Consider the following 25,697-nt stretch of genomic DNA (forward strand, 5'->3'; position numbering starts at 1 on the left):
AATCCTAGCAAGAGTGTTATATTGCAGCAGGGCAATGGAGATGCATTCAAGTGTAAAGGGAAATATAGATCAACAATCCACCAAACAGCTGTCTCTGGAGTGATAAAACTCACTCACTGGTTAATGCAAAGTAGTGCAGTGTACAAAACTGTAGAAAATTGATTGAAAGCAAAATGAGGTTTTTGATGTTTGGAAATTCCAAGAAAATAATACCAAAATTAATTTGTACTGATGCGAGATCATCCAACTTATTTGGACGTTTTTAAGAAAAAATATTGTTCGTTTACTCTTGTCACGCCTTAAAACAACGATTGGTGTGTTCAGTGTGATTTATTTAGATACAGAAACAACTTGTAATTAATGGCATTGCTGAAGTAAAATAAAATGTTTCCACAAAACCAGACATGGAAGACTGCATTCTGTATTTCAGGATTTAATATGACTGGTAAACAACCTAAATGGTTTATCTTGGAATGGAAACCAGTGCCTAAACCAACCTGAGCTGATTTGGATGGCCACAGCTGGGGTGACATTATGTTCTATTGTTGTTTCAGTGCTCTCGGCCTAGAAGGAAAATAATCAGTCGGCATTTATGGTCACTTTCCATTCACCCCTGGTGGAATATGCATAGATGTGACCATGTCAATAAGACAGAATGTGGTTTGACTGTGCTGCTCCACATGTTAAATATAGTGTAGGACCCGCGTGTGAAGAAAGTCACTTAAGTGAGTTATCAGAGAGTGACTGATCCTTGTTCAACCAAATTCCTGCAGCCAACGGTACTTTTGGGAAAGAAGATATTGCCAGTTTTAACATTGTTGGTGATGTGCAATTACATCAACCTGAATTTTTATGAAATTCCAATTATTTTGGTTGGATTAAAACTTACATTCTGTGCACCTCTATACATTCTGTGCCACCTCCTGAGATCAACATTTTTCAAAAGTATTTTAAATATTCTGTTTTGTTCCACTTGCTTTCATGCGGCGCAATCCAATAACCACACTGCATCTGAGAAGCAGCTCACTGGAGTTCAGTATAGCCGATAAAAGGTGGAAGACCCCACTCCAGGGATCTACCTGGCTTGCAACGCCGCGTCGCGATGTAAATCTCGCACATTGTGGGCAGCATCACTTTTTGGCAAATCTGCATATTAGAGCGAGACAGTTTCACTCTAACGTGCAGATTCCCGAGGTACCTATGACTTTGGGATTCATCCCTTCGCCTCGGAGACCTTGGGCGAGCCCTGGCAGTGCCACCTGGGTGCATTGCTAGCTGGCATGGGCAGGGCACCAGGTTGGCACTGCCAAAGTGCCAAGCAGGCATTTACATGCACGCACTAGGGCAGGGATGCCCTGCATGGATCTTGAGGGGCAGGTGCAGGGGTGGGCCTTGACCCACCCATAGTGTGTTCGTGTTGTGGGGGGGATCGTGGTTTGCTTCGGGGCCTCGGAGCTCCCCAGTCTACAAAACGGGGCTATGTACAGCCTCGGCCGCGCGTTTCCCCGCTGAGACATTTTATACCGCGTGAGTCGCATTGAATATCCATGTGTTTCTTGGCACTGCGAGCACCGAGAAACACTCTGCGAGCACCGGGAAACACTCTGCTAAACACGCTTGTTATGGGACTTTGTTCCCATTTAGTTGAATTGAGCCCATAGTTTTTCAGGGGCACAATTCTCCTTATATTGAAAATATAAATTGGAATATAGTTCAGTATGTTTAATTACATTATAAGATACTCTATGTCTGTTTGCAACAAATCATTTCTGATTGGTTTACAGATCGCCTAGATCTTCATGCTGCAAGAATTTTACTTGACAGTGACCATTATGCAATGCAGAAGCTCAAACAGAGGGTATTGGAGTACCTTGCAGTCAGACAACTTAAAAACAACCTGAAAGGACCTATCCTCTGCTTTGTGGGACCGCCTGGTGTGGGGAAGACCAGCGTGGGCAGATCTATAGCAAAGACCGTCGGCAGGGAGTTTTACAGGATAGCATTGGGTGGCGTATGTGATCAATCTGATATTCGTGGTCACAGGTATTATGCCATTGATATTTATGAGTGCTTCAATTTTATCCACACACATCCCAGAAGTGTTGATCTCTTACAATGATAAGGTTTCAAAGCTTTAGTCACCCTCTGGTAATTTGCCCAGTTAGTATTACTCGCGTACATGTCTAACCTGGGTTGGGAGTACCATAACTGTACTCAATCCTGTCATTACTCAATATAAACACATGCATGCTTCCACCAAAGGCTACTGGGTAGTGATCAGAAGTTCAATGCTGATTGATTTTTGCCATTGCTAATCCAGGGTAGCAAAGGCCATTTGTGGTTAACATCAAAGCAAGGCAATAGCAATACATTCAAGCGTGAAGGGAAAATAAAACAATCCACAAGCATCTGTCTTCGGAGAGGATCTGTTCGGGGTCTGATAGGGGGGGGGTTCTGTTGGAGGTCTGATGGAGGATGGGGGGGTCTGATGTGGCCGTCTCTGATGGGGGTGTCAATTTGGGTGGGTTTGGGTCACCCACATACATGCATGCTATTGGGTGGTGACCCTTTATTCCCGTGGTGGTGGGGAGAGTGTGCCCCTCCTTGTCAGCGGAGTTGGGCGGGGGAACAACAGGATTTGAGTTGTGAGGGGGCTTCGATATCGGGTCGCCTACTCAAAATGGTGGCCTGATACCGGGAATCTGACAGAATTCCACAAACTCTCCTCCATGCATACGCTTGCATGTAAAATCAGAGGGAATCGCACCTGGGGACCATTCCTAGCGCTAGCAGAGACCAGGACCGAGTCTCTGCAGGCGGGAGCACTTAAGGCCAAAGTCTGGGAACTTTCCTAATCTCTAGCTCCATTACACCATTGGACAATTATAATAATACATTATTTCTTAAAACTTGAAGCAGGTTTAGTCATTTATGACTCCGGAGTCAGTGTATTATGGTACAGTACTGGCACATGCAGGCCAGGGTAAGGCCCAGTTTGATCCTTGCCTAGCAGATATTAAATTAGATTAGAAAATTAAAAAAAATAGAATTTTGTCGTGGCTGACCTGCTCCATGAACAGCTGTTTACCGTGTTTTGTCAGCGATCCCCTTGTACAGGTCTTTTTCCTACAGTGGTCCTTTAAACAACTACACTTGCTTTCCTCCTACAAGTGATGCTTCTTACCTTCTAGTTCTTTATTTGAAATTTCTGTCACCTCTTGAATAACTCAATAATAGACCAGTAAAATGACAAAATAGAAGGAGAACCGTATGCATCTGGATCTTTTGCTCCCTGAGTCAGTCAGTCACACACATTCTGTGCAGAAGTCAGAATGTAGAAAGTGCAGCTCTGAGTTGAATAGTAAATTGGTCTTGTAAACTACTATTATTGATGTCTGCAAACAATTTGCCCTCAGCCACTGTGTTAGGCAAATTCAGTAGTAAAATTCAGTAGACTCGGTAGTAAAATGGTAGTCAGTTAAAAGTTCATTTTTGTGCACTCCACCATGATCTTTGTAGAGTTAACTCTACCAAATGAAGAACAGCTGACCAGACTTGGGCAAGGTGACATCTAATCCAAATACAAAATTGTGATTTCTGAAATAATATTTCAATTGGCTTGAGTAGAATGTTGCAGTATTTTAACTGTGTGATGTGTGTTATTTTGGTAACCTGTGACAACTTGCAGAATCACAGAAATGTTCCAAAATCAGTGACCAATTCTAAAATGATCATTTTTAAACTACTTCAGGAAATAGTTTCTTAATTACATTATGGCTCTCTATAGGTCCCTGACAGGGAATAGAATTGTTTTCAGCAAGGACAGATCCTTCTTCCTGTATTTTCTTTTATTTCCTTTTCTTTTCATGTACTTAATCATCTGTTGAGCTGTTCGCAGAAAAATACTTTTCACTGTACCTTGGTACACGTGACAATAAACAAAATCCAATCCTATTTGTTGTGTTATATACACAAGCTACTTCAAATTTACATTTAGCTTCGAGGCATATTTTGGATTTAATAGTTCATGCCTTCTTCTTTATAAACTTTATTATTATTGTCACAAGTAGGCTTGCATTAACACTTCAGTGAAGTTACTGTGAAAATCCCCTAGTTGCCACACTACGGCGCCTGTTCGGGTACACTGAGGGAGAATTCAGAATGTCCAATTCATCTAACAAACACGTCTTTCAGGACTTGTGGGAGGAAACCGGAGCACCCGGAGGAAACTCACACAGACACGGGGAGAACGTGCAGACTCCGCACAGACAGTGACCCATGCGGGAATCTAACCTGGGACCCTGGCGCGGTGAAGCAACAGTGCTAACCACTATACTACCGTGCCACCCACAATAAAGATTATAAGAAGATTTCTGATGGCAACAGTTCTTATAGATTTTTAAATCTATAGAATTCCAGCAGCAGCTTTACCACGCAATGCCCTGTTGCTCTTTGGGTGTCGTCTAAGAGTGACAGAAAACTGGTTCTCTATGTCTAGACTTGTCCACACTGTTACCAGCCACCACACTGTTACCAGCCACTGCACTATCTGCTTGGAGATATTACCAGGCCCATGCTTTTGTCTTTTCCTTTGGTGTTGGAAGATATACTGTTTTATACTAACCAGATTGTTGAATTATAGTTATCCATTGTTCAAAGTATTATGAATGTCCCAGTAATATTCTTGAGTTTAAGTATTTAATTCGATTACCTTTTTTAAAAATGTATTTCATTACAGACATGTAGCAAAACAGGTTACAGCAAACAAACACCCCGAAAAACATACTTCCCAACAATCAGCCATACAGTCTGTAAAGATTGTTCCCCTTTTTCACTCCCCCCCCCCCCCCCCCCCCCCCAACAATGAACAGCCCCTCAAACAAGGTTACAAACATCCCCCACGTTTTCTAAACCCCCTGCAGAGCCCCTTAACTCATCCTTTATCTTATCTAACCGGAGGAAGTCGTACAGGTCACACAACCAAGCCACTACCCCCGGTGATGATGCCGTACTCCAGCAAAATTCGCTGCCCGTGAAATCAGACAGGCGAAGGCGACGACATCGGCCTTCTTCCTCTCTATGAGCTCCGGCTTCTCTGAAACCCCAAATATCGCCACCATAGGGTCCGGGTCCATCTCCTCCTCCACTATCCTGGCTAAGACCGTGGACACTTCTGCTCAGAATCGTCCCAATTTTTCACAACCCCAAAAGATGTGTGCGTGATTTGTTGGCCCCCGCCCACATCTCTCACACTCATCTGCTACCCCCTGAAAGAACACACTCATTCTCGCCCAAGTCATATGCACCCTGTACACCACCTTAAACTGTAACAGGCTCATCCTTGCATACAAGGAGATCCCGTTTACCCTGCGCAATGCCTCACTCCATACTCCCCAATTGATCTCCCCTCCCAACTCCGCTTCCCATTTCGCCTTGACCACCCGCTCGCCTCCCTGCTCCCTCAGCCAATTGTATAACTCCCCAATTCTTCCTTCCCCTTCCACATCCGGAAGCAGCAGTTGCTCCAGCAGGGTGTATCTCGGCAACCTAGGGAACCCCCTCCAGACCTTTCGCGCAAAGACCCGAACCTGCAGATACCTGAACTCACTCCCCCTCAGCAGCTCTACCCTCTCCCTTAGCTCCTCCAGACTGGCGAACCGTTCCTCCAAATACAGGTCCCTCACCTTGACCAGCCCCACTTCCCTCCACCTCATGTATAGACTATCCATCTCCCCCCCCCCCCCGGCTCAAACCCATGATTCTCGCACAACGGCGTTGGCACCGGCATCCTTTCCCCCCTAAAATGCCTCCTCAGCTGATTCCATATCTTCCCTTTACAAGATTCCTCCCCCATCCTAACCCACTCTCCCCCTTCTCCTTCCCACCACCACCGCACCTTGTCCACATTCTTCGCCCAATAATAATGTAGCAAGTTTGGAAAAGCCAACCCCCCCTGCTGCCTCTGCCTCTGTAGCCGGGTCCTCCCCATCCTCGGCTCCTTCCCCGCCCATACAAAGCCCGAACATGATCGTGTCCATTTTCCGAAAAAGGCCTTTGGTATAAAGATCGGGAGAGCCTGAAAGATAAACAAGAACATCGGCAGAATTTTCATTTTCACCACTTGGACCCTCTCCATCAATGTTAAGTGCAGTGTATCCCATCTCTTAAGATCCTCCCTGGCCTCCTCCACCAGCCTTGTTAAGTTCCACTTATGGAGCCCCGTCCAATCCCTCGCTACTTGAATCCCCAAATACCTAAACCTATCCCTCACTACCGTAAATAGCATCCCCCCTAAATTTTTAATGGATTGTAGTATGGGGAGCACACGGCTTACTCTGCAGGTATGGTATAGCAGAAAATGGACCAGTGGTTGTTAAAAACAAAATAATGTTCTATGAACGCAAGTTAACCTTTCTAAAACAAACAGTGACCATCTTAGCAAACAGTAAATGAAATATACCCCTCAAAGAATAAAACACTAAGTAACCTGTATGCTGTCCTTTTATCATCCAAAAGTCTTAACAAACCTTCAAACAGGAGCACATTAGGGTTTACATTCAAGACTGAAAACATTTATAATTCTTCTGAATTCACCAAATGATTAAGAGATAGTCCTTCATGGCAGAGATCAACAGCAGTGCAGCTCACAGACACATCCAAGCCTTCTCAAACTGAAACTAAAAAAGCAGAAGTAGCGCTCATCTCCACCCACACTCTGACATCACTCCAGTAACATGAGCAGCTCCATTTCGTAAAGGTACATTTCTTAAACACCCATTTCTTAAAGGGTACTCTCACGTGACACCTGCCCCCCTAAGAAAAAAACTCCCATCAGCTTCAAGATGGTTTCAGTTTTCACCATTTCACCATCCTTTAAGAAATGCACACAATAAATATACTTTTCGTTTTAAAAAAAACAACACACGCAAACAGGTACAATAATATAGTCCATTTTTTCCATTCTTCGTGCAACTGAAATCCTTCTCGATTGACAGTCTCTTTGAACAAGAAAGTCTCTGCACGATCCATCAATTCCTCTACGCCTCGGCATTTCTCTTTAAAGTCAGATAATTTAGTTCAATCTGATCATAGAGTCCCTTGCACTTCTGCAACACAGGAGCATTGGTTATCACAGTTTTCAGGCAGTCAAATGCCTGTTAAAAGTCCGCTGCCCATTGAACTTTGCGACGGTTCTTCAGCAAGTCCATCAGTGGAGCAATCACGCTACAAAACTTTTGCACAAATGTTCGATCAAATCCACTCATGCCAAGAAATCGCATAATTTCCCTTTGGCTCGAGGGTATCGGAAACTCCTCCAGGAAAGTGACTTTGGCTTTTCCAAATTCACTTTTGGCTAGGTTTATAACCAAACCCGCCTCCTGAAGTCGATCGAATAACTCCATCAGATGTTTCAAATGTTCTGTCCATGTCTGGCTGAAAATTACCAGATCGCGATGTATACTGCACAATTGGGCAATCCTGAAATGACTGTGCTAGTCAACTGTTGAAATGTGGCTGGGGCGTTTTTCATGCCAAATGGCATAACCTTGAATTGATATATACCATCTGGAGTCACAAAAGCTGAAATCTCCTTCGCCCTTTTGGATAAAGGTACCTTTAAGCAAATCCAATTTGGAAATAAAAGCTGATTGTCCCACTTTCTCAATGCAATCCTCCAAATGTGGGAGAGGATAAGAGTCCGTAACTGCATTAACCTTTCTATAGTGCACACACAACCGTTGGGTACCATCTGGTTTTGGTACCATCACTGTGGGTGAGCTCCATTGGCTGCAACCCACTTCAATTATGCCATTTTAAAGCATACTCTCAATCTCTTTGTTAACCTGTGCCAATTTTAAAGGGTTAAGTCTATATGGATGTTTTTTTGATTGGAACAGCATTTCCCACATCTACATCATGTATAGCCATTTTAGTACTTCCCAATTTATCTCCACAAACTTGCCCATGCGATATCAATAACTCTTTCAGGTCAGTTTATTTTTCCTCTGGAAGATAATTCAACAATTTATCCCAATTTTTAAGAACATCCTCATTTTCCAATTTAATTTGAGGTATGTCGAAATCACAGTCATCTGGATTTGGTTTGTCACTTTGAGTTAGAATCATTAAAACCTCCTTTTTCTCTCCTTCCCTGTCAAAGTACCTTTTAAGCATATTCACATGACACACTCAGTGAGTCTTCCTTCCATCTGGTGTTTTTACCACATAATTCATCTCACTTAATTTCCTTTCAATCTGATAAGGTCCACAAAACCTAGCTTTTAAAGGTTCACCTACCACTGGGAACAATACTAAAACTTTATCTCCACTGGCAAAACTACGAACTTTGGATTTCTTGTCTGCGACCCGTTTCTTCACATTTTGTGCAATTTTCAAATGTTGTCTGGCCAATTCACCTGCTCTTTAATCGTTCCCTAAAATTTGACACGTAATCCAATAATGTAATTTCCGATTTCTCACCCACCAATTTTTCCTTAATCAATATAAGTGGTCCTCTTACCTCATGACCAAAAATTAGTTCAAAAGGACTAATTTGGTTGACTCATTAGGTGCATCCCTAATTGCAAACAGTACAAATGGAATTCCTTTATCCCAATCCTCTGGATAATCTTGACAATAAGCCCTCAACATTGTCTTTAATGTCTGATGCCACCTTTCCAACGCTCTCTGCGATTCTGGATGGTACGCAATTGATTTAAATTGTTTTATTCCTAAGCTATCCATTACTTCTTTGAATAACCTCGAGGTAAAATTTGATCCTTGATCTGATTGTATTTCTGTGGGTAGTCCATATCTAGTAAAGAATTTAAGTAATTCCGCCACAATCTTTTTAGCTGTAGTATTATGTACTGGAATGGCCTCTGGAAACCTAGTAGACACATCCATTGTAGTCAAAAGATATTGATTCCCACTTTTTATTTTCGGAAGCGGTCCTACGCAGTCAATTAGGACCCCTGTAAAAGGTTCCTCAAATGCTGGAATAGGTATTAAGGGTGCTGGCTTTATCACTGCTTGAGGTTTCCCTATCACTTGACATGTGTGACATGATTGACAAAATTTAACCACATCTTTATGTTGTCCAGGCCAATAAAAATGTTTTTGGATTTTAACTTGAGTTTTCCTTATTCCCAAATGACCTCCCACTGGTATCTCATGTGCAACTCGCAACACCTCCTTTCTATACCCTACCGGCAACACTACTTGATGAACCTCTCCCCACTTTTCATCCGCCTGCATATGTAAAGGTCTCCATTTTCTCATCAAGACATCACTTTTACGGTACACATATTCCTCTTCCGTGAATCCTTTCTGATATATCCGTTTTATTTCTACATCTTTCTGTTGTAACTCCGCCAATTTTCCTGAACTAAAAATATCCGCCTCATCCTCCACCTGTTTTGATCAAAAATCGTTTCTGATAATTGCACTTCAACTTCATCTTCACTCTTTGATTTTTCCTCTTGTCTTAACCTGTGACATTGCGACCTTGTTACTACACAATCCGGGAAAATCCCAGGATATTCGTCCTTCAACAATTCAGTTGTCTGATTTTCCACTGGCTTATCAACCACAGTAGGCATCACTCCCACCTGCGATCCAGCTATATCATTACCCAAGATAAACTGTGTTCCTGGACAAGATAGTTTCTCTATTACTCCTACTACCACTTCACCACTCTTCACTGGACTTTCCAACCTACCTTATATAATTGAACACTACTCCTCTCGCCCTGAATTCCACATATTACCACCTTTTCTGTCAACATTCTTCCCAAACTACATAACTCCTCATCTCTTACCATTAAAGATTGACTAGCTCCCCTATCTCTTAAAATTGTGACTTCTTTACCTGCTCCTGATACACATGAGTAATCTTTACCTACACAAGTAAATTCTTTAAAGTGACCTGGCACCTTCTTATCAATCACCTCTTCATCAGGCTGTACAATCTTTTGCACTTCCTTTGCTTCCCTTGGGCTTTCCTATCCCACTCTAACAAACCCATAGTGTAGACAGGCTTTAGATTGATTTCACAGGTCGGCGCAACATCGAAGGCCAAAGGGCCTGTACTGTGCTGTAATGTTCTGTGTTCTATGTTCACTGTCTTATCATGTTTTACCACATCAGGCTTCCCAGTGCTTTTCTTCAACCACCAACACAGTGACTTTACATGGCCTATTTGATTACAGTGAAAACATTTGAAACTTTTCATTTCTTTTCCACCCTCCTGGATTTCTTTTTTAATCTGAGGTACACCCTCCCTATTATCTCCCATCAGATCACCTTTACCTTTCCCACTTGAGTATTTCTCATGTCCCCAGTTTCTATCCCTCACAGGCTGAAACTGATGTCGGAAACCAAGCTTTGAGTTATGAACTAATTCATAACCATCTGCCAGTTCTGCTGCGAATCTCACAGTTTTAACCCTCTGTTCTTCCACATGAGTTCTCACTACATCAGGAATTGAATTTTTAAACTCCTCCAAAAGTATAATTTCTCTGAGGGCTTCATACGTTTGATCTATTTTCAAAGCCCTTATCCACCTCTCAAAATTACTCTGTTTCAGCCTTTCAAACTCCATGTATGTTTGGCCAAATTCTTTCCTTAAATTTCTAATCCTTTGTAAGCTTCAGGCACTAGTTCATATGCACCTAAGAAGGATATTTTCACCTCCTCATACGTCCCAGATACCTCCTCCGGTAGTGATGCAAACACTTCACTAGCCCTACATACCAGCTTTGTTTGAATCAGTAATACCCATATGTCCAGTGGCCATTTCATTTGTTTAGCTACCTTCTCAAATGAAATGAAAAAGGCTTCTACCTCCTTCTCGTCAAACCTTGGCAATGCTTGGACCTATTTAAATAGATCCTCACCAAGCCTCTGACTTTGATGCACTTTCTCACTATCGTCATCACTATCATCCAACTGTATGTTTCTCTTTACATCTGCCAATTTTAACTGACTGTCATGTTTCATGCCCATTTTCTGAAGTACAAACTCTCTCTATCTTTTTCCCTGATCTGTATCTCCCTTTCTCTTTCTTTTTGTTCTGCTAGGGCTATTTTTCTTTTCTCCTTTCTTCGCTCTCCTTTTCTTTTTCCTCTCTCTCTTTCTTTTTCCTCTCTATCTCTTTCGTATTCAAGCTGCTTTAGTTCTTTTTCATGTTCAAGTTGCTTAATCTGCAACTGGATCTTTTTCTAATGAGTCAGACTGTATCTCAGGCAACTTTAAGTGCTTAGCCACCGCCATAATTATCTCATCTTTTTGCATTTTGTCAGGTAGTGTTAACTGCAGTGTTTTTGCCAAATCTAACAGTCTGCTTTTAGTCTCTATCCGTAAGGTACTGCGTGTGACCGTCTCCACCCCCAAAAACCTCAGAGCCTCTGAAAGAGCCATTGTCCACAACACACTCCCCACTTAAACGAAAATACCACACCTGAAAAGCAACCACAATATGCTCACCCCTCACTGTCTTTAAGTTCACTAAGCCAATCCAATAGATAGACTTTTATCCCCCACGAGCCCCCAATTGTTATGGGCCAGGGTTTAGAGAATCCCAAAGTGTATCATAGAGTTCACTTGACCCACAACTTTTACTAGATTGTGGTATGGGGAGCACACGGCTCACTCTACAGGTATAGTATAGCAGAAAATGGACCAGTGGTTGTTGAAACAAAACAATGTTTATTCTATGAACTCAAGTTAACCTTTCTAAAACAAACAGTGAACATGTTAGCAACCAGTAAATCAAATACATCCCCCAAAGAATAAAACACTAAGTAACCTATATGCTGTCCTTTTATCATCCAAAAGACTTAACAAACCTTAAAACAGGTGCACATTAGGTTTTACGTTCAAGACTGAGAACATTTATAATTCTTCTGAATTCACCAAATGATTAAGAGATAGTCCTTCATGGCCGAGATCAACAGCAGTGCAGCTCACAGACACATCCAAGCTTTCTCAAACTGAAACTATAAGAACAGAAGTAGAGCTCAGCCCCACCCACACTCTGACATCACTCCAGTAACATGAGCAGCTTCATTTCTTAAAGGTACATTTCTTAAACACCCATTTCTTAAAGGGTACTCTCACGTGACTACTGGGACTCACTTAGTGCTAGGGACTTGGATGGGGCAGAGTTTGTAAGGTGTATCCTGGAAGGCTTCATGATGCAATATGCAGATAGTCCAACTAGGGAAGGGGCAGTACTGGACTAGGTATTGGGGATTGAGACTGGACAGGTGGTTGAGGTTTCAGTCAGGGAATCTTTTGGGAGTAGTGACCACAATTCCGTAGGTTTTAGGATACTTTTGGATAGGGATGAGGCTAAGGTGCTGAACTGGGGAAAAGTCAAATTACGATAACATTAGAAAGGAATTGAAAAATTTGGATTGGGTGAGGCTGTTGGAGGGTAAATCAACATTGGTCATGTGGGAGTCTTTCAAGTGACAGTTGATTAGGATTGAGGAAAGTCACGTTCCTGAGAGAACGGAGGATAAGTATGGGAAGTTTTGGGAGCCTTGGATGACTAGGGATATTGTGAACCTCATCAAAAAGAAAAATGAGGCTTTTGTATGGTCTAATAGCGTATGGACAGTCAAAACCCTTAAGGAGCATAAAGAAAGTAGGAAGGTACTTAAGCGGGAAATTAGGAGGACTAGGAGGGGCCATGAAAAGTCCTTGGTAAGTAGGATTAAGGTGAATCCCAAAGCTTTTTATTCGTATGTAAAAAGCAAGAGGATGGCCAGGGAAAGGATTGGAGCACTTAAGGACAGTGGGGGGAATCAATGTATTGAGCCAGAGGAAATTGAGAGGGGGGGGGGCGGTTACTAATGAGTACTTTGCGTCAGTGTTCACCAAAGACAAGGGCTTTGTGGAAGATGATTCTTGGGTAGGGTGTGTGGTTAATCTGGGTCATGTTGACATCAAAAAGGAGGAGGTATTGGGTGTTTTAAAAGATTTTAAGGTAGATAAATTTCCTGAGCCTGATGGGATTTACCCCAGAATACTGAGGGAAGCAAAGGAGAAAATTGCAGGGGCCTTGACTGATATCTTTGTTTCCTCATTGGCTACAGAGGACTGGAGAATAGCTAATGTGGTACCGCTGTTTAAGTGGATAATCCAGGAAACTATAGACCGGTGAGTCTCAGGTCGGTAGTAGGTAAATTATTGGAGAGAATTCTCAGGGACAGAATTTATACCCATTTTGAAACAAATGGACTCATTAGCGATAGACAGCATGGTTTTGTGAAGGGGGAGGTCATGCCTCACTAACTTGATTTGAGTTTTTTGAGGGGGTGACAAAGATGATTGATATGGGGACTTCAGTAAAGCCTTTTCAAGGAGCCTCAAGGCAGACTAGTACAAAAGGTAAAGTCACATCGGATCAGAGGTGAGATGGCAAGATGGATACAGAACTGGTCACAGAAGGCAGAGGGTAGCAGTAGAAGGGTGTTTTTCTGAATGGAAAGTTGTGACTTGTGGTGTTCCACAGGGATCGGTGATGGGGCCTCTGTTATTTGTAGTATACATAAACGATTGGAGGAAAATGTAGCTGGTGAGATTAGTAAGTTTGCGGATGACACCAAGGTTGGTGGAGTGGTAGATAGTGTTGAGGATTGTCAGAGGATACAGCAGGCCATAGATAGGTTGGAGACTTGGGTAGATAAATGGCAAATGGAGTTTAATCCGGACAAATGTAAGGTCCTGCATTTTGGTCGGTCTAACATAGAGGGGAAATATACAGTAAATGGCAAAACTCTTAAGAATATAGAAAGTCCGAGATCTGGGCGTACAGGTCCACAAATCTTTGAAAGTGGCAACACAAGTGGACAAGGTAGTAAAGAAAACATGGAATACTTGCCTTTGTTGGACGGAGCATCGAGTATAAAACCTGTCAAGTCATGCTACAGTTGTATGGAACCTTGGTAAGACAGCACTTGGAATATTGTGCACAATTCTGGTCGCCACACTACCAGAAGGATGTAGAGGCTTTGGAGAGGGTGCAGAGGAGGTTGACCAGGATGTTGTCTGGTCTGGAGGGTGTTAGCTCTGTGGGGAGGCTGAATAGACTCAGACTATTTTCATTCGAACGACGGAGGTTGAGGGGCAACCTGATAGAGGAAGGTCTGCAAGCTTATGAGAGGCATGGCTAGAGTGGATGGGCAGGCACTCTTTCCCAGATGTGGAGGGGTCAGTCACTTGGGGGCTTAGGTTTAAGGTCCGTGGGACAAAGTTTAGAGGTGTGTACGGCAGATTTTTTACACAGGGTGGTGAGTGTCTGGAACACGCTGCCAAGGGAGATTGTGGAAGCAGATACATTAATGGCGTACAAAAGGCATCTTAACAAACACATGGATAGGATGGGTATAGAGGGATAAGGTACTAGGAAGTGCTGAGGGTTTTGGCCACCGGTACATCATGACCGGTACAGGCTTGGAGGGCAGAAGGGCCTGTTCCTGTGCTGTATTGGTCTTTGTTCTAATAGTGGAGTGATAGTCAGGACTGCACAAGAATTGGATGAATGCAGAGACCAGAAAACATAGAAAATAGAAGCTGGCGAAGGCCATTCTGCTCTTCAAGCCTGCTCCACCATTCATTATGATCATGGCTGAACATCAAGTTCAATACCTTGATCCCCCCCAACCCACCCATAGCCCTTGATCCCTTTAGCCCCTGATCCCTTTAGCCCCAAGAGCTGTATCTATTTTCTTCTTGAAATTACAGAGCGTTTTGGCCTCAACTACTTTCTGTGGTAGCGTGTTCCACATATTCACCACTGTCTGGATGAAGAAAGTTCTCCTCACCTTAGTCCTAAATGGTTTACCCTTTATCCTCAAACAATGAGCCCTAGTTCTGGACACCCCACCATCGGGAATATTGTTTCTTAATATACCCTGTCTAATCCTGTTAGAGTTTTGTATTTTGTAAGTTTCTATGGGATCCCCTCTCACTCTTCTAAACTCCAATGAATATAATCCTAACCGATTTAGTCTCTCCTCGTATATCAGTCCCGCCATCCCAGGAATCAGCCTGGTAAACCTTCGCTGCACTCCCTCCATAGCAAGAACATCCTTCCTCGGATAAGGACACCAAAACTGCACACAATACTCCAGGTGTGGCCTCCCCAACGCCCTATACAATTGCAGTAAAACATTTCTATTCCTATACTCAAATCCTCTCGCTATGAATACCAGCATACCATTTGCTTTCTTACTGCAAACTACCTGCCCGCTTACTTTCAGCGACTGATGCACGAGGACTCCAAGGTCTCGCTGAGTATCCACCCCTCTCAATTTGCATCCATTCAAATAATACTCTGCCCTCCTACCAAAGCAGATACCCTCACATTTATCCACATTATACTGCATCTGCCATGCATGTGCCCAGTCACTCAGTCTATCCAAATCCCGCTGAAGTATCTCTGCATGTAGGACTGGGGGAGGAACAAGCCCTGGAGAAATCTGGAAACAAAGTTGAACATTTTAAAATGGAGGCATTGCCCCATCTGCAGCCAATATAGGTCAGTGAGCACGGTGGTATTGAGTACAGAGTATAGGCAGAAGTTAGAATATGGGCAGCATGGTTTTGGGTGAGCTGCAGGAAGACAGAACGTTGGCCCAGAGAGCTTCTGAATAATCATGTCTAGAGGTAATAAAGGCATGGACGAGTGCTTCAGCAGCTGATGAGCTGAGGTGATGGCAGAGGTGGAAGCAAACTTTAGTGCTTATTTATATTGCTAGGTTTTTGTTTAGAATGAACTTGTATCTTGCCCTTTCTAAAAGTCCAGAATCCAGAGCAAAATGATGGGGGAAATGCTCTAGCTTGGCGACAGAAAGAGAAGTGGAATTATTAAGATTGGGATATGGTTTTAGTATGCTGGGAAGGTGACCTTGGAATATGGGAAGAGTGGGTTTATAGTGCGAGAACAGCAGAGGGCTGTTGAGTGTAGAAGTACAAAATTGTGATCACTGGGCGAGGGTTTGTAGGAAGCTCTGGGAAAACGCCTGTCAGTTTCATTCAAACATTTACTTCAGTCTGAAGAACCACCATTCTGAACAGAGAATATTAACTCCTTGTGCACTGATTCCAGTTTTATTTTTCTTATGAATTGTGCCTTTTGAACATCTTTCTGCATCTTTTGACTCTTTTATTCCAAATTAATTTGACTAAGTAACTTTGGTGCATATGTATTATTCTGGTAGTGTATTATTTTTATGCCTTCAACAGTCCCATTTCTTTGTCCAACAATGAGTAATTACCGCAATTAGATTATACTGACTTGCCCAATTATAAATAGAGTATAAATTTTAGTTCAAAATCGACCTGAACTGTTTGTGGAAATGTAACACTTTTAAGCAAAAGCAAGTGTTGAGAGACCATGCATAATCTGTGACAGCGCGCCTTATTTCCTCTCTCTTCATTTTGGTTAGTGCCATTTTTTATTGATCTTGGCATTTAAGATTTCTCCTTGTTCAACAAAAATCCTCTTGGCTCTTATTTTCTACAGTACTTGAATGTTGTGTCTTTCAGGCGAACATATGTGGGCAGCATGCCTGGCAGAATAATCAATGGGCTAAGGACTGTTGCCGTGAATAATCCGGTGTTCCTGCTGGATGAAGTAGATAAATTAGGAAAAAGTCTACAGGGAGACCCTGCAGCTGCTCTGTTGGAGGTACAAAATAGAATATTCCAGAATTTAAATTACGCACTGACTGATGTGGGCAAGGAGTGCACTTGACCCGTTAGTCTGCATTGAACACTGCAAATGATAATAAGAATAAATCTTATGCAAAGGAGCTTTTATTTTTCTTGGCTTAAGTATAAACGCCGAGTTCCATTGAAGTTTCAAAACAGACGAGCATGGGCTGGCTTCTCCGATTCTGCAGCTATGCCCGCAGGATATATCTGGTCTTACGACCAGAAAGTCGGCGGTGCCCCCTCACCGATCCTCCACCCAGTGTGGGGCTAGCAGCTGCACCGCGTAAAGCCACCTGCGGATAAGGCTGCAGGATGGGCGGGTCTGTGGCTGCGCATGCGCAAGGTGACGGCCTGCGTCGGCCGCGCCGTACAGCATGGTGCCGCCCACGAGCGGAACCGGCCTGTCAAAAACTGCCCCCCTGTAATCCCCCGGACCCCCCCCCCCCCCACCTGTTCCTCCAGCCCCCCTGCCAGCGGAATTGCCCCCCCCCCCCGACTGGCGGCGCTGGACACAGTCCGCAGCCACCATGCGAGGTCTCTGAAAGTTGTAAGGACACGTGTCCCACGCCGTTGGGGACTCGGCTCGTCGGGGGAGAGCCTCAGGTGACGTCCTGAGGCCGTCCCGACGGCATGTTTTTGAGGGGGCAGAGTATCAGAAAAACGGCTGCGCCCTCGATTCCAGCGTGAAAGTGGATTGTCTGCAATTTTGGTGTCAGCGATCGGAGAACCCAGCCCTAAGTGTTGATGCCAATGGAGAACACAAACAATCCTGATTTAAAATGGTGCGGATTCGCCGGGTCCATGATTGACACTCAGGAGGCTGACAAGCCTCAACAGTACATAAACAATTCTCCTCCCACACTCAGCATCTCAGCCATCACGGACGCAGATCTGGAGACCCTACTGGACGCTGTGGAGGAGCGGTGGATGACCCTGTACTCTGGCTCAGGAAGGTGGCTGCCAGGCACCGCTGTCTTTCGTGCCTGGGCGCAGGTGGCAGAGTTGGTGAGCGTAATGGGCAACGTCGTCCAGACAGGCATGCAGTGCCAAAAAAACTTCACGACCTCCTCAGGACCGTCAGGGTGAGTAGGCAGTACCGTGCCCCTGACACTGACCCTGCCTCCCACACATCCCTAACCCCCCTTCCCCTCCCACCCCCAAGGGGACGGCCGAATCCCATCCCTGCCTCATATGCTAGCACTCATACCAGCCGCCATGGCCGGGTGCCCTGGCCACTAAGGCCACCAGCTACCCAGCCCCTGGGCAGCATGCGAAGGACTGTCTAACACTGTCGTTGCGAAGGACTGTCTAACACTGTCGTTGTATGTGATCGGAGGGTTCCAACAGACCTGCGGCCCCTCACCCTCATGGCCGAGTAGAGGGCCCTGGACATGGGTGGCAGCCCAGAGGAACGGGAGGTCGCCGAGGTGGAGTGTGGCTCCAGGCGAGGAAGTGAGACAGTGCTGAGTTGCGGTTCCCCATGACAAGTTGGTCGATGTCCCACACCGTCCTCACTCTCCACCACCAACACTGGCCTGCGGTCTAATCATGCTTGTTATCTTGTGTCTTGCAGGACCTGCCGGAGATGGGGCGGGTCCATCTGGCAGCCCCAGCCAGAGCTGGAGCCCCCCTGTCAGCCAGGCAGTGACGAGGAGAGCAGGTCGGACACTAGCCCTCTGCCTGAGACTCCAGATACCCCGGAGCTTGGGTCGGAGGTTGACAGTGAATTTCCAACACACTCCACCAATTCAGAGACACTCCCCTCGGTTGGGCACTTTACTGAAGAGGCTTCTGTGACGCTCTCTGGTGCGCACCACATGGCTGATCCGGTACAGCAGGTGGAGGTAGGAGCATCCAAGGGGACGGCTGATCGGAGGGCAGACCGAACCCAGGAACTAGCTGTCGTCCAGATGGGTCCCAGGCCTCTGGAACATCCAGTCCCAACTAGAGTGGAGTTGCAGTTAGAGAGCCATTGACTACATGAAGGGATGTCGGCGAGCATCCAGCACCTGCAGGTGCAGTTGGAGGAGCCCAACCTCAGGCAGGAGCAGGAGGTGTTGCCGACTATGTGTGCCACCCAAACCAACACCGCAAGGGTGGCGTCTGCGGTGGAGGCATTGGGGCGACGATTTCGGCTATGGATTAGATGTCCAAGGCCTGGGACATTCTGTGCAGGCGCTGGCTGAGCCCCAGGACAGGGCTAACCCTCAGGCAGCCATGTGCCAGAGCCACCTGGACTTTGCTGCGGTGCTCCATGGCTGAGAATTGCCAGGTGCTGGCCAGTGTGGCACAGGCACAGAGGGAGGTGGTCCAGTCCCAGAGGGAGATTGTGCAGTCACTGGCTGATGTGATACAGACACAGAAGGTGGTGGCACAATTGCAGCGTGATGTGGCACAGTCCCTGACGGAGATGGTCCACTCGCTGTGCTCCATGGCCGCAATCGTGCAGGCCCTGTGGCAGCTGAGCTTCTGGGGATAGCTCCGCTCGTGCCCTCGCTGCTCCCGCTCCCATCCCATGAGTAGCCCGGGGGCCATCGGGCATTCCGAGGGAGGAGGAGGTGATGGGGCCCGTGGCAGTGACTCCTGCAGGGGAGATGCCAGAACACCGCAGCACCTCGGACTCTTTCCCCTCCCCCCTCCTGACCCGGCGTATCAGGTGGGCAGCAGGCAGAACAGGGCAGCCCCATACCACCTGGGTCACCCAAGCAGCGGCCCAGAAGACGTGCGCCCCTGGCCAGCCCTCCTCCACTTAATCGGTGAACCTGGAGGGGATCAGAGCATCACGTGTGCATGGCCCTGGCACTCGTTGGGTGGCCTCACGTGCCTGCCTGGGCCCCATGTCCTGCCTATCCTCGCCCTCCTCCACATCCTCCTCATCAGTCGAGGCCTGCGAACATGTCGGGGATCGCCGTGTGTGCCAGGATGAAAGCATTGTGCACACTGCCCGGGTATCAGGCGCAGACGGGTATGATGCGGCTGATGGTCAAAGACCAGCTGAACGTTCATTGAGTGGTACCCCTTTCAGTTTGTGTCGAGCGGCCTGTTATCCGCAGGTGCCCGTAGGGCGACATGCATCCTGTTGATTGCCCCCTGGACCCAGGGGATCCTGGCAATGGCGATGAACCCTGCTGCCTGGGCACCCTGATGGACTCGGTCCACATTGAAATGTGTCACTGTGGTGAACGAAGGGCCAAGTGAGTGGTCAGTGGGCAAGATGGTCGCTGAAATGGTGGTCGGTGCCTGGGCACCGCACCGCCCCAGTCCCGTGGGGGGGGGGGGGGGGGGGGGGGGGGTCACTCCGGCCGTTTGACCTGTTTCCCCCCCCCCCCCCGCGGCTCTGGCAGGGCCCCAGCCAGCATGGCCAGTGTCCGGGCCGGCAGCCCGCAGTCGCTCCTCTCCGTGTCCTACCTCTCGCTCTCTCAGCAGCCACCACGCCAGGTTCAAGATATTTAAAAGCACACGTGAACTGTGCCGTCAGAACTCGGCCCATTGGAGGGCACTATTTAACCACCACTTTGCGACCGGTGTGGATCAGGGCAGCGGGTAAATAGCGGGAACAGCCAAAATCTAGATAAACCATTTTGCAGTTCACCCGGCCTGCTCCTGATATTGAGTTTGGAACTCGCCCAAAGATGGCAAGAATATCATTAACCCTTATTTGCATGAATTACTTTGAATTTGAATGCAGCGGCCTCCCGAGAATTACTCGACTCCCCAGCAAGAAATCACGTGGGTGTCGTTTAGTACTCCTTTTGTGGGGATCTGTTGAACAATTTTTTCCTCCTACTAGCTTGAGAATGAAGTCTGTCTAGCAATGGTGAACATTTAGAAGTGGAAAAAGTTGTGAAAGCTAACAATATGGTTCGGATTTTTTTAATGTGAAATGCTTGTTTTAAAGCAGTTGTCAACATTTTATTCTTCCAATGCCCTGTAAAGTGTTTGTTACATTTATCATTTATTTACCTTATTTATCATCAGGTGTTGGATCCTGAGCAGAATCATAGTTTCACTGACCACTACCTAAATGTCTCCTTTGACCTGTCCCAAGTGCTTTTCATAGCGACAGCCAACACTACTGCTACCATTCCCCCAGCCTTGCTCGATAGAATGGAACTCATCCAGGTGGCAGGTAAACAATTCCTAAAGTGTTCAAAGCTTTGAAGCAGGAGTTGACAACTTTTTAAATGAATGATCACTTTCAGACACCACGGAGGGGGATTCTCCCAGCCCCGCTCCGGGCCGAAGAATCCCCGTGAACGGGCCACGCCACCCTGATGCCGGCACGCGATTCTCCGCGGCATGGTTGGCGCGGCACCAGTCGCGGGCCACTCAAGGCGGCCGGCCCACCAATTCTCCGGCCCAGATGCCCGTAGGAAAGGAGCCGAGTCCCGCCGGCGCCGTTCTAACCTGCTCTGAGCCGGCGGGACCTCGGCGTGTAAGGGTCGGGTGGCAACCTGTGGGGGGGCAGAGGGGGTCCGACCCCGGGGGGGGGCCTCCGATGTGACCTGGCCCGCGATAGGGACCCACCGATCGGCGGGCCAGCCTCTGTGGCTGGGGGCCACCTTTCCTACGCACCGGCCCCTGTAGTCCTGCGCCATGTTGCGTCGGGGCCGGCGCGTTGATGGAGGCCACTGCGCATGCGCGCGTTGGTGCCGGCGCCACTGAGCATGTCCTCATTGGCGCAACTGCACATGCGCGGATCCCGCGGCGCCCAGTTCGCACCGGGATCTGCAGCATGAGCGCGCAAACCGCTCCAGCGCCGTGCTGGCAGGGTAGGGGCCAGAATTAGACGTCGGAGCGGCCCGTTCACTCCGTCGTAAAACGCGACGGCGTTTACGACGGAGTGGACACTCTGCCGAGGGATTGGAGAATCCCGCCCAGCATAACATTTTAGATAAGTTACACTTCGGGAGATTTGTTTATTAGAACAACAATTTTTACAGAGCAGCAGCATGAGTGCAAAGAAAAAAATAAAAGGTTCCTGTGGCTCCTTTGCATATGTGGAATTTCTTGATTTAATTTTTAAAAATTACTGGGAAATTAACTGTTATCAACTCTCTACTAACTTGGGGCTGATTTTATGCTGTCAGCAAGCAGTGGAGCAAGGAACATTGATTTGAAGTTGAGGCACACAGCCCATTGTTTTTATTAATTAAAATTAATAGATGGAACCTCCTAGACCCTGGGCGGGATTCTCCAATCCTGGGGCTAAGTGCTGACGCCGTCATAAACGCCGGAGCGTTTTATGACGCCGTCATCTGGCCCCTAGGATCAGCGAACCTGTGCCCAACGGGGCCAGCACAGCACTGGAGAGCCTCACACAACTCCAGCTGCCGATATGGGCGCCAGCACGGGCGGCGCGGGTCTGCGCATGCACTTCCTGGCCGGCGCGGGTTTGTGAAGGCGCGTGGGTTGCCTTCACCGTGCCGGCCCTGACGCAACATGGCGGAGACCTACTGGGGCCCGGCGCGGAGGAACATAGGCCCCCACGGGGATAAGCCCGCCCGCCGATCGGTAGGCCCCGATCGCGGGCCAGGTAACCGTGGAGGACCCCCCCGGAGTCGGATCACCCCTTCCCCCTACCAGGCCCCCCCCCCCCCACAGCATGAACGCCAGAGGTCCCGCCGGGTAGGACCACACAAGAGCGACGCCGGCGGGACTCGGCCAAACTCGGCGGGCACTCAGCCCATCGCGCGGGGAGAATCAGTTTTATGTTAGGAGGCATTATGAGTAAATGTAAGAACATAGGCTGGGATTCTCCGACGCCGCGCCGGGTCAGAGAATCGTGTGGGGCCGCGAATCACACGATGCCGCTCAACGCGGCCCTCCCCGGCGATTCTCCGACCCGGCGCGGGGTCAGAGAATCCCGCCCTATGTTCTTACGATAACTCGTAATGCCTCCTAACATAAAACTGATCCTGTGGATTTAATTGACTTTCAGAAATGGGAAATGACTTTCAGAGTGGGAATCTTCTTGCTTACATTTACGTTTTTTGTGTTATTTTCCAAGGTCTGGGGAACATGTAGGGAGGGATTTTATAATTTGGGTAAACTAACTATGCACTGATATAAATATATACTAGATTCAAAATCAGTCCATGTGCAGCATAATGATGTTCTTTGTTTTCTTTTTGTTCTCTATTTAATTGGTGTGATGGCTGCTACCTTAAATGTGTTTTTAAAATGTTAACTGATGTAATGAACATGTATCATAAGAGCTATCAGTATATTGCAAAATTTGAAATTTGTGGCAATATGATTTTTATAAAGATGAAGTAAATTTTGGCACATGTTACCTACTTAAAATTTTATATTTTTATTTTAATAAGTCATTAAGTATTCAGATTAATGCTCATTTTACTTTGGGGATTGCCTTTTGATGTTATTACTTACAAATCAAATGCAAAGTTGATCTATTCACCATCAAATGTATTCCAGCTGTTGCCAAAAGGTGAACAGAAAAAAACACTACCCAGCTGAGTACACAACAGCAGCCAAATGTTTTATTAATATAGTGACTTTTATGTTGAAAAATGTCCCAAAGTACTTCAAAGAAGCAGAAAATAAAGATACATAGCAAGGTAAAGGAGATATCAGATGAGATGTCCAAAATGTGGATCAAATATGGTTTTACTGAGGGCTGTGTAGGAGAAGGGAGACCAAGGAGTGTAACTTTCAGTAGTGGGGTGAAAGGATGGGGTGATGCACAAGAGGGATTGGGAATCAAAATGGAGGTCTGCTGTTGGAGATAGAAGGCATGGCTGAGGTACTGAACAAGTACATTGTGTCAATGTTTACCAAGGAATATGGTAGATGGGGAGGTTGCTGGGATTTGGGATACGGTAAAGCTATAGTGGAGGAACTGGAAAGGCTGACAATTCCTAAAGTTGATATCCCATGTATGATGCAATCTGGGTTCTTGAGTGAAATAAGACTAGAAATTGCAGAGGTGCTGACAACAAATTCTCCTTGTATACAGGGATGGTGCCAGAAGGCTGTAGGATTACAAATGTTACATCCTTGGTTAAAACGCTAGCAGTTACAGGCCAGTTATTTAGCATCAGTGGTGGCGAAGCTTTTAGAAAAATAATTTTGGAAAAAATTAGCAGCCACTTGGAAAAGCATGAGACAAGGTTTTCCTGGATGTCAGCAAAGGTCATTTTTGGACAGGAAAAGCTTTTGCCAACATATAGTCCGGGAATGAGACAAACACACTTCAAGGGATGGGTCCCACGACTGATTGCTGACAGAGCGGCCTCTGATTCGCCTGCCCTCCAGCAACTTAGAAACGTGAGGATCATGCCACCCCAGCGCACAATGATCAAACCATTTAACCCTGGAAACCCCCGGGCACTCTGGGTACCTCCTGGCACTGCCCAGGCACTTCTGGGGCTGGGTTGCTCAGGTAGTGCCACGGGATGCCAGGGTACTACCTGAGCATGACCCTCTCCCCTGAGCACTGCATTCACCTGAGACCCCCCCCCCCCCCCCCCCCCCCACCTGGAGGTCTGCTCACAAGGTATACATCTTTGGAGACCAGTTGGGCTTCATGCCATTGTGCTGTCATGCCGCCATGGATTGTTTTTTTGACGGGATAATTTCAGTGTATGGGTCTGATAATTCATGTTAATATATTCAGATGAAACGCATCCCATCACTGACCAGGGAAGGGACAGTTGCATCATGCGGTTACGCCAACGTAAAACGTGAAACTTTTTAACAATGTAAAAGGAGCACTTCAACTCCTCTGTAATTTTCATGGGGATGGGCAAGATTATTGAAAGAGCTTTGGTTCATGTCCCCTTAGAGGAGTCGTGAATCTTAGTCTACATGAGTGGACCTTCTTGAAAAGTAAATCCCTCATGTCCTGTATACCAGCTCTGACACTTCTATCCCAATTGTCCCACTGCACATAATGAACCCTATAGTGTAATGTTGAATGTATTTAAAAAAAAAAACTGGGAAATGTTATTCTTTGAGAGGTTTCTCTTATTGAAACAAAAGTCTGAAGTACAAGTAAATAAAAGTGTCAATCATCCAAGCTCTTTTAAAATTTCAAAAACCACAAACCTTTGAAACTACTTGACCTGTGTAAACAAACATTGTGAAATTAATCACAGAGATCAGAGATCCTGAGCTGTCTCATCAAACAACGTTTCCTTGGGGAGCAGCTCTTCTCATATTTTAAAAGCTGTCTAAACCATATTAGGAGTATTATACTGCAAAATTAGTATGGAATAACGTTTGCATTTCACAAAGGAGCAATGCAAACTGGAATTCTATGAAGTAAATAGAAGCAATAAGAATTGGAAGTTAATTTTTCTGTACAGCTATATGTTAAATTTCATTCCTACCATCGGAGCCACTTGCACTATTTTAATTGGTTGATTCTTTAAATACTAGGTTATATTCAAGAGGAGAAGATTGAAATTGCTCACAGACACTTGATTCCTAAACAGTTAGAGCTCCATGGGCTAACACCTCAACAGATTCAAATTCCAAAAGAGGCAACTGAAGGTATCATCAGCAGGTCAGTGATATTTGAAGTAAAACACTTCTTTCGGAAACAAAAGGCTTAAAAGCTTAATTTATGACCAGACACCTCCAATTTCTGGGCAAAATTAAGTAATAGAGAACTATTACTGGAGCAAGTGGGGAACTGGATATTACTTTTCTTCACATTAAATTTTTCTATCGAGCTAAATTAAAGAAACTGAGAAGGTAGTTGGGAATGCTGCACAATACATTATTTTAATGATTGATAAATATAATCCAAAAGAGCCAAATGATGAATTAAAGCATTATATGGTGCCCTAAAGTAAACCATATGAATGGAATTGAGAAAAGTGCATAGAAAATTCTCCCCCACGACCTATTTCCTAACCATAGCAATATTTGCCGTCCAGTAGTAATTCATTAGATTGGCCAGCTCCAGCCCCCCCCCCCCCCCCACCTGTCGGATTTCTTCTT

The 25,697-nt window shown here is 45.9% G+C and overlaps 1 protein-coding gene across 1 annotated transcript in view; it reads left to right on the forward strand.

Moving 5' to 3' along the window:
* Positions 1-25,697, forward strand: part of lonp2 (lon peptidase 2, peroxisomal) — a 260,350-nt gene that overhangs the window by 71,143 nt on the left and 163,510 nt on the right. The window contains exons 7-10 of the mRNA XM_072518204.1: positions 1,785-2,043; positions 16,560-16,701; positions 20,706-20,856; positions 25,131-25,257. Coding sequence (XP_072374305.1) covers positions 1,785-2,043; positions 16,560-16,701; positions 20,706-20,856; positions 25,131-25,257 — 679 coding nt within the window. The remainder of the gene's footprint in view (positions 1-1,784; positions 2,044-16,559; positions 16,702-20,705; positions 20,857-25,130; positions 25,258-25,697) is intronic.

The sequence above is a fragment of the Scyliorhinus torazame genome, chromosome 10 (genome assembly GCF_047496885.1).
Source record: "Scyliorhinus torazame isolate Kashiwa2021f chromosome 10, sScyTor2.1, whole genome shotgun sequence".
Classification (NCBI taxonomy): domain Eukaryota; kingdom Metazoa; phylum Chordata; class Chondrichthyes; order Carcharhiniformes; family Scyliorhinidae; genus Scyliorhinus; species Scyliorhinus torazame.